The following is a 14,015-nucleotide window of genomic DNA, read 5'->3' on the forward strand; positions in this document are numbered from 1 at the left end:
TCGCTGGGGGGCCAGGAAGGCAGCTTTGTATGTGTGGCTTTCTCAAAAGGCACCTAATGAGGGGTAACAATCAGAATAATCTGAAACAGTGATTAAGAATTTCTGATCTGCAAGTTGCTTTCAAGGGTTGTATTTATACCTTGCCCTGGCATTTAGATGCAGGCCCCTGAAACAGGCAGGTTCGTCGTCCCAGCAATGACGACGGCCTGCCTTGGCATACAGAAAAGCCATGCATAATGGATGGAGGCCACAGACTTCAGGATGGCTGTCTCTGTCCCCAACGTATCCAGGAACATTTTCACTTGGCAAACATCAGCACAATATAGACAGAGGGATGAAAATGGAACTCCCTATCTGTCTCCCCCACTGCCATCCTAAGCCCCCAAAACTCAGAGGCAATCAAGGAAATATCCTTTGCTTGGGGCTGGATATCACGGAACTCTTGTGTTTCAGTAATAAAAGTTTGGGAAAGGGGGGGAAATATGCACGAGAAAAGTTTGAAATAGAATATGGCGTGCCAAGGAGACAACTCCACGTCCCACAGACTGTCACTGTCAGGCAAGGCAACGGTTAGCTAAACAAAATTAGGGGACGTGGATTTAATGAAGATTAGCAGGGGCCGGGATAAGCTGAGTGCTTCTTGCCATATTTGCTGTACGCTTGGGAACATGACCTCATTCTGGATAAATGAGTTATTTGGAGAATCAGAGCTCGAATAAACAAGTCTCCATGCATAGATTTTTAGGCATATGGGCTGGCATTCTGTCTGCCAGATCCAACAGAAGTCTCTGGAAGTTGCCCTAAAAATTAGGATCCATACATACAAATGTGCATGAAATGCCACATGCACCAAGGCCTGCAACCAGCTGTGGCAGAAAACAAGGCAACAAAATCCTCCGTGTAAAGAGGAATGTACATGCAAACGCAGTGCACATATTCCAGGGAGAGTGTTGTTCAATGGAGCTGTATATTTCAGTCTACGCAATTGCATGTGGTCTATAGGTTAGAAAGATTGTACATATATATGCACACTTACGTATAGTTTGCTTCATGTCTGTTTACTCTATGCATATGCCATGCAGGTCTATATCTAACCACATACGAAAACTGGGGTGGGGGGGATGCGAAAAGGTATGCCAGTGTGTGTCTACACTTTATAGTCATATTATCAAGTGCCCATACATGCCTGTGTATACATGCATCTTATCTATGGTTGCAATCTAAAAATTATTTCTCTAGAGCTGTCCTATTAAAAACCATGGGCCATTTCCAAATCTTGTGGGTGGTGAATTGTGACAATTCCTATTTCTATTATCCTAAATGGCAGAAACACATGGAAAAAATACACCATGAGTAGGGTTTGTTATACTGTACACATACAGCTACATAGCCAGCAAACCCAGGTTCTTTGGGCTTCTGCTGCTTTTCTTCCACATTCAGCCCAGAAGCAGGCTTGCGCCATAGACAAAGCTCATATGTAAATATGTATGTGCCACTGAGTGTCTGTATGTAACTCATACTCTCTACAAATTACACAGTTAAGTACATTGTTCTTGAACCATGCACATTGCAATATTAACTGTACTGTGTCTGTAGGTTACGCAAACAAATACAGCAACTCTCCAGAGCTGCTCACTTTTTTTTCCTATAGGATTTAGAAACTGAATCCTACTACTGAAAGTAACTTTAAAAAAATCCCATCAACTTAAAAAGAGAAAATCCTAAACCTAATACTGGTCAGAAATAGTCATCCAAAGCTTACAGTATTCATTGCCCCCACCCCCAAAATAAGAAAGTCTACAAAACAACCCATTTACGAAGCCTCATTCAGATGAAAAGAAAAGTTGTTTACAGTTTGCAATTAAGTTTCTATTGATAGCCCCAAACTGTGAAAGTTTATAAATATCTTAATGAATTGTTTGTAAACTCACCTGAATGCTCGTCTCAACACTGCATAAATGTTTATTTATAGGCGCACTAATTCCAGACTCCTTTATTGCTCAGTGCATTGTTCTGTTTTTGCTGTGTGTTTGCCTATATCTTGATACTTTCAATTTCCCTCCCAATAAGGAATTCCCCCTTAAAGCCCACAACACAAACACACATACTTTGGTTTTGATATTTCGTATTTTATGGAGATTTTTCAGCCACAATTTTATTTTCATGCGAATCTCTGGCAAAATTCCCATTTGAAAAGTGAAGGGATAAGTAAAAACACACACACCATGGTTGACTAAGACAGTATAAAATTCCCCTTAGAAGCGTACGGAATTAAAGGAACCGAGGAGAGAGAACGTTCATATTTCTGAGGCTTTGGGGAAACATTTGACAGATTTGGTCGAGCTGCTCCAGGACACTACACACATGTGAAGCATTTTAAAAGTGACCGTTCACATGGAGAGGCTCTTCCAGTACAGTTCACAGAAACCAGCAATGCAAAGGGAATAAAACCACCTACAGGATCAGCCCTACAGCTACAAGGGGAAAGCAACGAACTATACATTTCAGAACAATTCTTCCAAATTTGCTACAGGAGCCTGGTTCAAGGCATTCTGATATTCCACCGAGGAGGAGTTGATAAACAGATAGACAGAGCTACTGCTGGACAATCTTACATTTATGTATTGCAAACAATCTCTTGAAACAGAGCCAGGGCAAGTGATAGGCCGGACAGCGTTAGCTCATTTGTTTTTGCTGTTCAGGTCCCTTCTTGGGCAACAATGTAGTTTTCCAAAGTTTTGTCTTGTAATTTTAAAACTTTTTAAAAAGTCTGTCTCATAAGGGTTGAGCCAGTTTTTAGAAGCCAAGTGTCGGGTGGGGTGGGGTGGGGTGGGGTGGGGTGGGGCGGGACGGGGGTTGCATCCAATACTAATTTTCTATATTAGACCATGAATGGGACTGAAGTTACACTAACATTGGATACAACCCATCAGCTTTACCTATTTCATGTGTGTATTTAACTGTATTTTTATATGGCCCAGATCTTTGGGGTTGGACAGGTTAGAAAGGTGAGTAACAGTGCTATCTTATGCATGTCTACTCAGAAGTGAGGCCCATTGCATTCAACAGGCTTTACTCTCAGGATTGCAGCCTAGATAAATAAAATATTGCCTTCAAAAGAAAGAAACCATCCACCCTGGTTTTAAAAATCCAGTAAATTGATGTATATTACTCTGCAGTCTGTATTTCACACCAATTTCTTACAAGTTCCTTTATAATACCTATTGCTAAATATTGCTATGATTACATCCAATTGCTACTTGCAATAAAATATACCTTATTATTAATGTGTTGATATCTGCACATAAATATGAGAAAAGCACATACACACATAAAACATTGTCTAAGACTATATCATAAATATATGATAGTTGTTAATTTACATGCAGAGGCCTACATTTTCTGACTGACAACTAAAATTGATGAGCAATTTCTTAATGCTGTTTCTAAACCCTTCTCTCTGTGTGTACGTGCGCACACACGTCCATTCAGGTAGCTCTATAGTGCTGCTCATGTGTACATCCAAATAAGATATGTTTGAACATTTAAGCCCAGAAGCAGAATATCGGAGCCAGACCAACAGCCCAAGAAGTTACAGGGCTGCCAATGAATCAACATGCCATCTGAAAGGTGTGCTCTAATATCCTCTTGCAAGTTTGCACAGCTTGCCAGGGCTGCTCTGTGCACGTGGAGAGATTCATACCAGCACTGTCTGTAACGTTGCAAGAGGCTATAGGGTGCCCTCTTGGCTGGGGCAGTGCAGCCGCTTAGAATAGCAAGAGTTTGGGGCTACCCCTGAAGACTCTAAACCAACGCTTTGTGCTGTACATAGTCTGCCATGGCAATGCTTGCCATCTATTGCACACGTAAGTATGCTTTGTAATATATCAACTCATATGATATAGCTACAGGCCTGCCAATATGTACAAAGTATCATGGCTACCATGCAACACAATACTACTAGTAATAATAACATTACATAAGTAATAATAAAAATATAAAACAGCCTCTATCAGTCGTTCTGATTCAGATTTATTTAAGAAGTTTGCTTGCTTCTTTTTATGTTATACATGCACAGAGATACATAATGTCTGATATGGCACACGCAAGGGCCCATTCAGTTATTCTGAGTCATAAACAAAAGAATCATGTACTATAATTTTTAAAGTATCTTAGAATCATAGAAATATGCAATCCTGATTCCTGTGCATTCTCATCGTCTGCTCCACTGCCCTCTCCCTCCCCCGCCGAAAACCAGCATTCTACATGCTGTGTGTTGATTCCATATTAGCAACCTACTTTGATGTTGCTAGTGATTTGTTGTCCCCGCAAAACTAAAATCTCAGCTATTTTTATTTTTCCTCAGAGACAACAATCCTCTAGAAATCTAGAAAGAGCAGAAAGGGGACCAGGCTTAATGAAGGAGCACAGCAGAGGTGTGAAAGGTCTAGTGTTCCACCACAGAATAAATGAAACACTTCTGCAATGACGGCCACCTCAGGAAGAAGCGACTCCTAGTAAGCAAGGATCAGTTCAGCACTACGTGCAGCACCCCATCAACTTGGGCTACCAGACACACCGGCGTAAGTCGGAGGCTGTGCAAGCAAAGCTCCCATTTAACAGAACGGCAAGAGCAGGAGCAGGCCCAGTCAGTACAAGAGGCAGCTGTGGCCAACCCGGGTGGACAGGATCAGGATCCAGCTGAACCCCATCCTGGTTTGAGATGCACCATGTGAACCAGTGGAATGCGACTGGGAAAAGTGGGTGCCACACAGGGTTGAGAATGGGATGGGTGATTTGGATGGTAATCATGAATATCCACAAGGGAAACAGAATACCAGGCCTAAGAATCTTAACAAAAGAAATCCAGTTCAAAGAGGGAAAAGCAAAAAGCCTCTCTTATCTACTGAGGGCATTTGCCATGGATCAAGCCAGGTTTGTTTAATTCATCGGGCACAAATAAAGGGCAACTCTTTAAAGGAGCACACGGTTTTCCTTCCCAGAAGCAGAAATGAAACTGGACTCTCTGGCTTGGCATCCACCCAAGGGCAAGACAAAAAGCAAAGAACTGAACACCCAAGCAACGCAAGGATTCCTCTTTTCAAAAACGCCTCCTTAAATTCGCTTGGAACACAGGCCTTGGAAGATAGATAGATAGATAATTTGCCTACACCAAAACAGATAGCAAGCTAAATAATAATGAAGGGCCTTGTACTATACTAATATGCTAGCACAGTCTGAATGCCACATGTACTACAGAAATACGTATACATCCCTTAAACTAACAATTTATGTTGGGGGGTAGAGAGTTAATCTATGATCGATCTTCAGATTCTCCCTGCAAATGATTATGTTGGGCTACTTTATTATTTATATGTTTTAATGTTTTGTCATCTACCTGTGGTCTTTATAATTGGGTGGGCTAAGGTGGAAGAATCTGCATTAAAATTACTCAACAAATCAATATGGCCCTGAATTATTATTATTTTTTAAATGAGGTGGATAAAAAGCAGGTAATCAGTGGTGGGGGCAGGCAGAGAGAGAGGGAGACAGAATAAATCAGTCTTCCTATGCGGTCCATAAACCTCAGGCAACATATGTGGAATTGTACCCTTAGAAAGACGTTTAGCCTACAGAACGGGGTAGGGGATTACATGCCAATAAAATTGATTATTATCAACTTTTTAAATGAATTATCTGCTAGTAGACTTTTTATGTATGTACTCTGATTTTATGCAAGTTTCCTAATATTTGATTATTGCTTTGTTCCATTAGCAAATCTTTTTAAATTATTCACACACTACTTCTGACGGGAGTTTGCAAGTGGGAGTGGGCATCACACCTTTAGAACTACCATTAGAAATAATATTTGGATAAAGTAAAACAAAATAAGCATTATTTGTAATAGGCAATAATAGATAATAAAATAAACATTTATAAAATGGAGTTCTCTATTTAATATATCAGCATGCATTTGTGCATGTGCATATTTGAGTGTGTGTGGATGCACACAGCTAAATAATATGGTAAGTAAATAAATATATTTCACACTTTCAGTTATGTGCATTGTGAAAATATTATATGCACAACATTTACAAGCCATGAATGCTGACTAACAAGTAGGAGTACTGGTACAGGCTTCCTACGCATAGTTCAATTCTACAAACTATACTTCGTATAAAAATATATTTGCTGCATACTGGAGGGATCTTTTTTTATAGCAAATCTGGAGCAACTACTGCTACAATTGCAGGTCACTTTGTCAGGGTAAGAAAAACAAATCTTTCAAAACTGATATCCTGCTTGCCACCTTTCTGCAAGAGTTAATAATAATAATAATTCCCTTCACACATCAAAATCACTTTTCTTTCTCTATGCAAAAAAGGTAAGCAACAACCAAAATCTATTCTAAAATTCACAGTATGCAAAAGTGAATTTGCAAGACCCTCCCATAATCAATAATATATTGATTCGAGAAGAACAGAGTGATGAGTTTTGTAATAACTCCCTCTCTGCCCCCAACTCCAGCTTGCACCCCTTAGAAGTCTCTGGCGGTGTCGGAAGACCACAAACATTGCAGCCAGTTCGCAACAGACCTCCGTACTGCACCGACTCTAGGAACTGTGTGGCTGGTCTTATTCGACGGCACCCAGAATTAAAAAGAGACAGGCACTGCTCAACTCAGGGGCCCGCTCGAATTAGTTAAGTTTCACACGCAGCTGTTTGCTTCGTTAAAAGAGTAAAAGTGGAGGACTAGTTAGTTCTACACACAGAGAGAGAATTTATATAACACAACACACATATGCATAGATATAACATTTATAGCCTATATTGAATGTGACCTTTCCAATAAATATGCAGGTTTTTCCAGTATAATTTCGGGAACTGCAAACATAAGTTGCGTGTGTGTGTGTGTGTGTGTGTGTTTAAAAATTCCAACGTTAAGGGGAGTAGAAGGTAATCCATGGATAGCTGGACTTTAATTGGGGAGGGGAGGAATTCTAATGAGATGCAAAAGTAAGCTCGTCTAAAGTTTAGACTTTCCTCCTACTCTTTAACCGAAGTAAGGGTTTGCTCCCGTTTCCTTTCGTCTGTCGAGGAAGCGGGGAAATCGCGCGAAAAGAGCCGCTGGACCGGGAGCCCCCCCCCCCCCCAGCCACAGGGGAGGACCGGCGAAAAGTCCCTGCTGCTAGAGCTGAAGCCGCTCCGGATTGCAAGCCCGAGGGAGGTTACTCGCGAGTAAGGCCCCCTCCTTTGCAACCCGGATGAGACTCCCAGGTTCGGAGTGTAGGCCTGTGGAAACGAATGACGCCCCGTGATTTGCACGCGGGGCTTTCGGAGTGACAGGAGACTCAACAGGCTTCACTCCGATTCCGGGGTCTTCGGCTGGGGCTGGGAGATGGCGAAAGGCGGCGGCTCCGGCGGCGCTGCTCCTCTTTCGCCCTTCGCGTGATTTAGGAGGCGCGCACTCTGCCCTCCATCCAGGCGGAATTTCTGCCCAACCTGATCTTTGCCCTCTTCTCCTCCATATCCCCAAGCAACGTTTCGTGGCGTCCAGCACTCGGTCCTGTTCCGTCCCCCGCAATAAGAAAATCTATTAGAAACCTGGAATACGGGGGGGCGGGGGGGAGGTAGAGGAAGCGGCCTCCAACTCTAAATCCTAATTATCTACATTTGGAAAGAGATTCCCCCCCCCCCCGCGCTTCAAAATGTCACTCTCCCTTTCCCCCGCGTCCCAGGTGTCCGCTCCACAGTCCCTGCAGGAACCCCGACCTAGGGGAGAGAAATTGGCGCCCAACCCGCCGTTTTCTGCGCTACACGGAAGGAGGGGGGACCTTCTACTTCACCCTCCCCAGACACACACACACGCACTGAGATCACGCCGGACAGAAATGCCAAGAGGGGGTCTCCGGAGAGGAGCCCCCTCAAAGGCAAAAGGGGAGTTTGGCTGCTCCCCCTTCGGAGATGCTTTTTCCAAAGGCGCCAATTTTCTCCCGGGGGGGGTTTGGGGAGCAGGGCACAAAAACTATCTTCTCTTTCCCCCGCCCCGTGATATTTTCCCCTCTGTTGCGCTCGAACTGCGTTCCTTAAACAGCCGTTTGATCTTTAAAAATAAAATAAAACGAGAGGGCAAAAATGTATTGGAGTTGTGCTAAAGGGAGCCCGCGTCCTTTACCTGCCCCTGTTCAGGAGGGAAGGGGGGCGATGGTGGGTGGGGGGGAAAGGGTACTTAAAAAAAACAAAAATATATCCCACCTTTAAGTTTTACTACAATATACGGAGTGTCTGATTTTCGTGTGCAGCATTTGCTGAGTGGGGGTGGAGAGACCCAAGTCACGATTGGGACTCAACCCAACCACCGACAAAATAATAAAGATTCTCCCCCTCCGGCTCCCCCTGGCCAGCACGCCGCCTTTGCCTGGAATCGCCTCCCAGCGCGGAGCGAGCCCCCCCCCCCTTTCCCCCAGCAGCTCCGATGCCCACCCAGGCCAACCTCTGATGTGCAGCTGCAGCTCTGCACGGGCGGAAAGGAGCAAATATTAAAATCACTCCTGAACTTTAGAAACTTCTCCCCTCCCCCATCTCCGCAGAAGGGACCCCGTCCCCCTCCCCCTCCCCCTCCCCCTCCCCCTCAAACAACAACCTCGCATTTATCTCCCTCCCCCGCCGCCGCCGCCGCGGCTCAATCCATTCAGAGTCTCATCCACCAGCAGCCACCCAGCCCGGTTTTCTATTTTCTCTCCCCCCCCCCTTTTTTTCCCCCTCTCTCTCTTTAAATTTTTGAAATAAATTTGGGAGAAGCGCCATTTTCTGAACTCCTAAACCCATGTGCAGTGAATATAACAAAGAGCTTGGAAAGATGCCATCTCTCTCCCTCTCCCTCTCCCTCTCCCTTCTCTCTGCAGAGGGAAAGACGCGAGGAATTCTTTCTTCCCGAGCAAAACCACGCAAGGAGACAGAAATAACCCTCAAACCAGCGGCGGCGGCGGCGGCAGGAGCGGCGGCGGCGGCAGCAGCAACAACACAGAGCAACAAGGAGAAAAAAGGCTGAGACACACACGCAGAACGAGGGAGAGGGAGGCAGAGCCGCGCGCCGACACGGGGGGGGGGACACACAAAACAAGACACAAATCGCGAGCAGAAATGGGGGAAGCGTTTCTGTCTGTCCCCACAGGGAGCGACACCGCGGGAACGACGCGCCCCCCCGCTGCCCCGCCGCCGCCGCCCTCCCCCCCGCCGCCGCCGAGCTGGGCTGATTTGTTACCTGGGTCAGGCAGTATGGGGAGTACATGGTTACTTTTGGACTTTGCTTTTGCGGGACTGTGTTCACAAGGCGAGCAGCTGCATAGCTCGGGCTGCTGCGGCTCCTTCTCGCTCCTTCTACTCCATGCTGGTCTGTAACCCCGCCTTGGAGCTCTGAAAGTGAAAGTTTAGACAAAGTTTGGAACGGAGAACACTTTTGCCTTGAAAAAAAGTTCAGCCTTTGAGCTCCCTCCCACTCGCCCCCCTCCCGCCCATACACACACACACACACACACACACACACGGCAATACGCGCGCGCGCGCGCGCGCACACACGGCAACACACACACAACTTTGCATTCAGAGACGCTCCCTGCTTGCTAGGAAGTTTTGGATTCCTTTGAAGCTGATATGAATAATATCCAAGGAAGAAGAATGCAGTCTTAGCCAGGCTCCCCCGCACCCCCCCCCCCAGCACACCTTCTCCGTTTGGGAGATCTTCCTTTAGCTAGAGAAGAGGCGGGAGTGCGGGGGGGGGGGAGGCTAACGGACGTATGAAGAGATGCATTTTTTGAAAAAGGAAGGGAGGAAGGAGGAACGTGGCACCGCAGATAGAGACCTGAGACCTTGGCTAAGGTGTTGGTCTTCTTCAGTGGGCATCAAAAAGAACCCCCTCCCCACATTTCAGTAGGGCGAGGTCAACATGCCGACGGTGGTGGCCTGTGTCACCCTCTCGCTACATGACGTCCCAAGAAATGGGCAGCCGGAGACCCCCCCGCCCCCCAAATCTGATGCAGGAAAACCAGTTCGCGTTTGCTACCCAGTTTAAAGGAGATGTGGCTGGTGGGCCTAGAGGGGAGGCTTTGGAGGGGTGCCCCCAGCCGCCCGCATCTTTCCCCACTAGGCACCGGGCGCTGCCCCGGCCGGAGACACTTGAACAGAAGCAGAGGCGAGTCCGGAGTGTGCACCTCTGGCCCGGGGGAGAGGACAGGGTCCCTCCGACGGCTGCAGCGTTGCGTAAAGGGGGGCGTTAAGCTGAGTGGCGACCCTGGAAGTGGGGGCAGTTCGGGGTCCTGAGACAACTTGGACGCCCCGAACGGCAGCAGAGCGGGAGACGGTGAAGGCGCGCAGGGGAGCCGAACCTTTGGCCTGGCAGCTGGCACTGAGCTGTCGCCCGGACGGAGAGACCTTTCGGCGTTGGGATCTCCCCCCGCCCAGGAAACACCCCGCTTTGCAACCTGGGCACATCCCGCTGAGGAAAGAGGAGCGGGGCGGGGGACGCCTCAGATTAATCTAGGCGGCGGCGGCGGCAGAAGCAGGAGGCCTTTCCTTGGGTTGATGCGTGCGCGGAAGGCCTGGCCTGCGCTCGACCGAGCTCCTGGCAAGGAGGGCCGCCTCTCCCTGAGCAGAATCGGGTCCCCGCGCGCCCCTGTCCAGCTGCGGGCGGCCCTTCTCCTCAGCCCCCGATCGCGAGGAGGAGGCAGCGGAGAGGGCCGTCTAACATTACCAGGGCGCTGCGCGGAGCTTCACCTGGGAAAACCTTTCTCGAAGTTGAAGGACCTCTTTTGTCCTCCTGCAGAGCTGCCGAGGCGGCGGCGGTGTGTGTGTGGGGGGCTGTTCTGCCACCTCAGGTTCAAAAGTGCAGGTTGGCGTTTGGGAGGGGTGTCCCTCCTCCCTTTAAAAGGTTGGAGGGGAAGCGGGGCAGCAGGCGCGCTCCGCCGGCGAGCGCGCTCCGGCCGGGATCCCGTTATTCCGAGGCCATCTGCGGATTCAGCCCCATTTGGCCAATTTCAGCCTATTCCTTAACCCATTCCCAAGGCCAATTTCTAGTCTATTCTTTCTTTCAATTTCTATTCTATTCTTTCTACTCTCAAGGCCAATTCTCAACCTATTTCTCAACATATTCTCAAGGCCAATTTCTCTAGGTGATAAAGACGACTTTGTTTTTGGTTTTACAGTAGGCTTCTCCACATGAGTTTGCTGCCGCCGTCGGAGGAGTGACGACCGCTCTCCTTGCTGGTCTGGGTGGGGGTAGGAGTCGAGTGTTTTCCGAGTGAAATCCAGGGCGCATTGGCAGCCAGACCCACAACAACACTACACTTCAGCTGAAATCCCCCTTAGCTTGCAATCCCAGGCCTGGCATTCAAATCTCAAGCTTGTCTTGCTTTTACATTAGATCTCGGAGGGAAGAGGAACGGGAAACTCCCCCCCCCCCGCCCCGTGTGTGTGTATGTGTGTGTGTGTGTGTGTGTGTGTGTATGTATATATATATATATAAGCCCCTACCTTTCAACGTTTCACTTTACAAATGGGAAACTGAGGCGGAACGGTTTGCTCAGTGGCAAGTGAGGACCCTTGCAGTGAAGGCACTACAATTACCAGGGGGACTCTGCGAACCTTTTATACCTTTTTTATAGTGCGATCTTATGCGTGTCCACTCATTGAGTTCAATAGGACTTATTCCCAGGTAAACGGGAATAGGATTGCAGTTTAAATGTCTCTGCTACCCCGCACCCCGCAAAGAATCCTGGGAATTGTGTTTGGGTGCTGAGAAATCTGTTCGAGTTCCCTGACTGCCCTCCCTGTTTATGGTTTCCTGCGCCGCGGAGATAACTTTTAAACCGGGTTAGGTCTGTGGTGTAGACATGCCTCCTGTATCCATAGCAGAGGTCGCATTTGATTCTTCCAGCTTGTAGCCCAACGTAGCGCGCAAAATGAAGTCTTATACAGCAAAAGAGCCCAGTGCCTAAAACAATGTGACCTCCCAAACTGAAGCTGTCACAACAGTCCGCAGGGGCGCAGAGAACCTTAACAAAAGGCTGCTTGGCACATCGCGGGGGCGCCTCTTGGTGACTCCCAAGAGCAGCCGTGGGCCAAAGGCGTTTCCTTGCAAGCGCCGATGATCAGACTTCTCAGGCTGCAATCTGGTACCCTCCAGAGGTGGTGGACTACAACTTCCAGCATCCCCAACCAGCGCATGCTAGTCCAACGGCTCAGGAGGATACCAGGCTGGAGAAGACGCTATACACAGTAACCTGGGAGTAACTTTCCCTCCGAATAAACATGCATAGGATTGCCGCCTTGCTCTCCTTTTTTTCTTTCCTTTTTGGCAAGGGACTTCCCCTCTCCATTCAACAGAAACTCCTGTAGCACCTTCAAGCCGTACACATTTATTATGGTATACGATTCCGTGGACTTGAGTCCACTCCATCAGAGCCTTAATGGAATTCTTCCCCGGCCTCTCTCTGGGAGCTATGGGTGGTGGTGGTGGTGGTGGTGGGGCTAATCATGATAAAAACAGATCGAGAATCAGCCCCCCCCCCCGAAATAAAAGGTCTAGTGCAGCCTTCCCCAACCTGATGCCGTAGAGATGTTTTGGACTTCAGCTCCAGCTAGTATAGCCAACGGACAGGAATGCTGGGAGCTGTAGTGTAAAACATCTGGAGGGCACCACGTTGGGGAAGACCCGTCTGGCGACTAGAAGAGACTCGGTTTCCCTTTCCCCGCAACCATCACAACACGCGCGCGCAGCCCTCTGTGCGCTCGCCAACGCCTACTCCTGATGGCGCAGCACCAGCTTAGAAAGCCTCAGTCTTGCCTAGCATTATTGTGCCCCTTCCGGTCCTTCCATCTGCAACCTCGCTGGGGCAGGGACGGCGATGACGGCCAGGGAGTGGCTGGGATTGCTGTATCTGCCGGTGGGGTGTGGGATGCCCCAGGATCCCTGGTTGGCTTGGCTAAAGAACTGGCCATGGGCTACATACTGTCAGAGCCCCTGCTGAAGAGGACGAATTCCAGCGCATCCCTAGGGCCGACCGGTGCTGGGAACACAGGAATGGGATACAGGGCTTCTAACTCTAGGGGGCACTGTTTCCAATCCAGCTCTATTCCGGATTGAGAGAAAACCCAATAAGAAAGGCAACTGACATTCCCAACAGCCAGGACAGCCCGTCAAGAAACCCGTTTGATTATTCCTCCTAAGCCCCTCTGATTCTGGTATAAAAATAAACTGCAACAAAAATAATTAAAATGAACCAATATTGTTGTTTTTCTTACATGCACCAGAATCTATACACATAAATCCTCCTGAGCAAATATGTGTAGGGTTGCAGCCTTAATCTTGACTACATTATAATCTTGAACCTTCCTGTGAACCTCGCCCCACCTGCTGAAATAACTTCCCCTCATCCCGCTGGACCCTAAAATGGCATCCCTGTGTACAGGAACTTGTAAATCAACCTGTATTTAAAAAGCAGACTAGACTGAATAACCAGTTTATGGGTGCACAGATGATCTGACAAATCTTACTTAGAGAGCATCTGTTAAGGTTTTCTATCAAACTGGGAAGAAGTAACAGGTGAGGACACTCACTATTCTGATACTCATGCTAATAAACATTTCCATCAGTGAGCTATCTATATAGCTAGACATCATATGTGGATGCAAAACAAAATTAGGAAGAATTGCAAACTCCTTTGATGAGGGGATTAGAATTCAAAGTGGCCATGACAGATTTGGATAACTTGGCTGGAAAAAATGAAAATACAAAATAGTGCATAACAGGCAAAGTGATCTCACTGCTAAGAAGGACCTGAGCGTGGAAAAGATCCACTATACAAGCTAAATGTGAACCAGGTCTGATGCTCTTCCTCAAAAAAATTATATATATATATATATATATATATATATTAAAGGCAAGTAAATTTTTGGGATGCTGTAGCAAAAGCATTCTATCCAAGAAACAGGAAATCACTGTTCCATTTGAGTCAGCA

General features: G+C 47.3%; 1 protein-coding gene across 9 annotated transcripts in view; it reads right to left on the bottom strand.

Annotated features, from left to right (window-relative positions):
- Positions 1 to 9,426, bottom strand: part of NFIX (nuclear factor I X) — a 247,403-nt gene extending 237,977 nt beyond the window's left edge. For all 9 annotated transcript variants that reach the window (XM_084835740.1, XM_084835738.1, XM_084835733.1 and 6 more), the window contains exon 1: positions 9,266 to 9,426. In XM_084835740.1, coding sequence (XP_084691866.1) covers positions 9,266 to 9,292 — 27 coding nt within the window. In that variant the 5' untranslated portion in view covers positions 9,293 to 9,426. The remainder of the gene's footprint in view (positions 1 to 9,265) is intronic.
- Positions 9,427 to 14,015: the final 4,589 nt, after the last annotated feature.

This window comes from Heloderma suspectum, chromosome 2, assembly GCF_057233095.1.
Source record: "Heloderma suspectum isolate Gila_16-S chromosome 2, 16-S_ref, whole genome shotgun sequence".
Lineage (NCBI taxonomy): Eukaryota > Metazoa > Chordata > Lepidosauria > Squamata > Helodermatidae > Heloderma > Heloderma suspectum.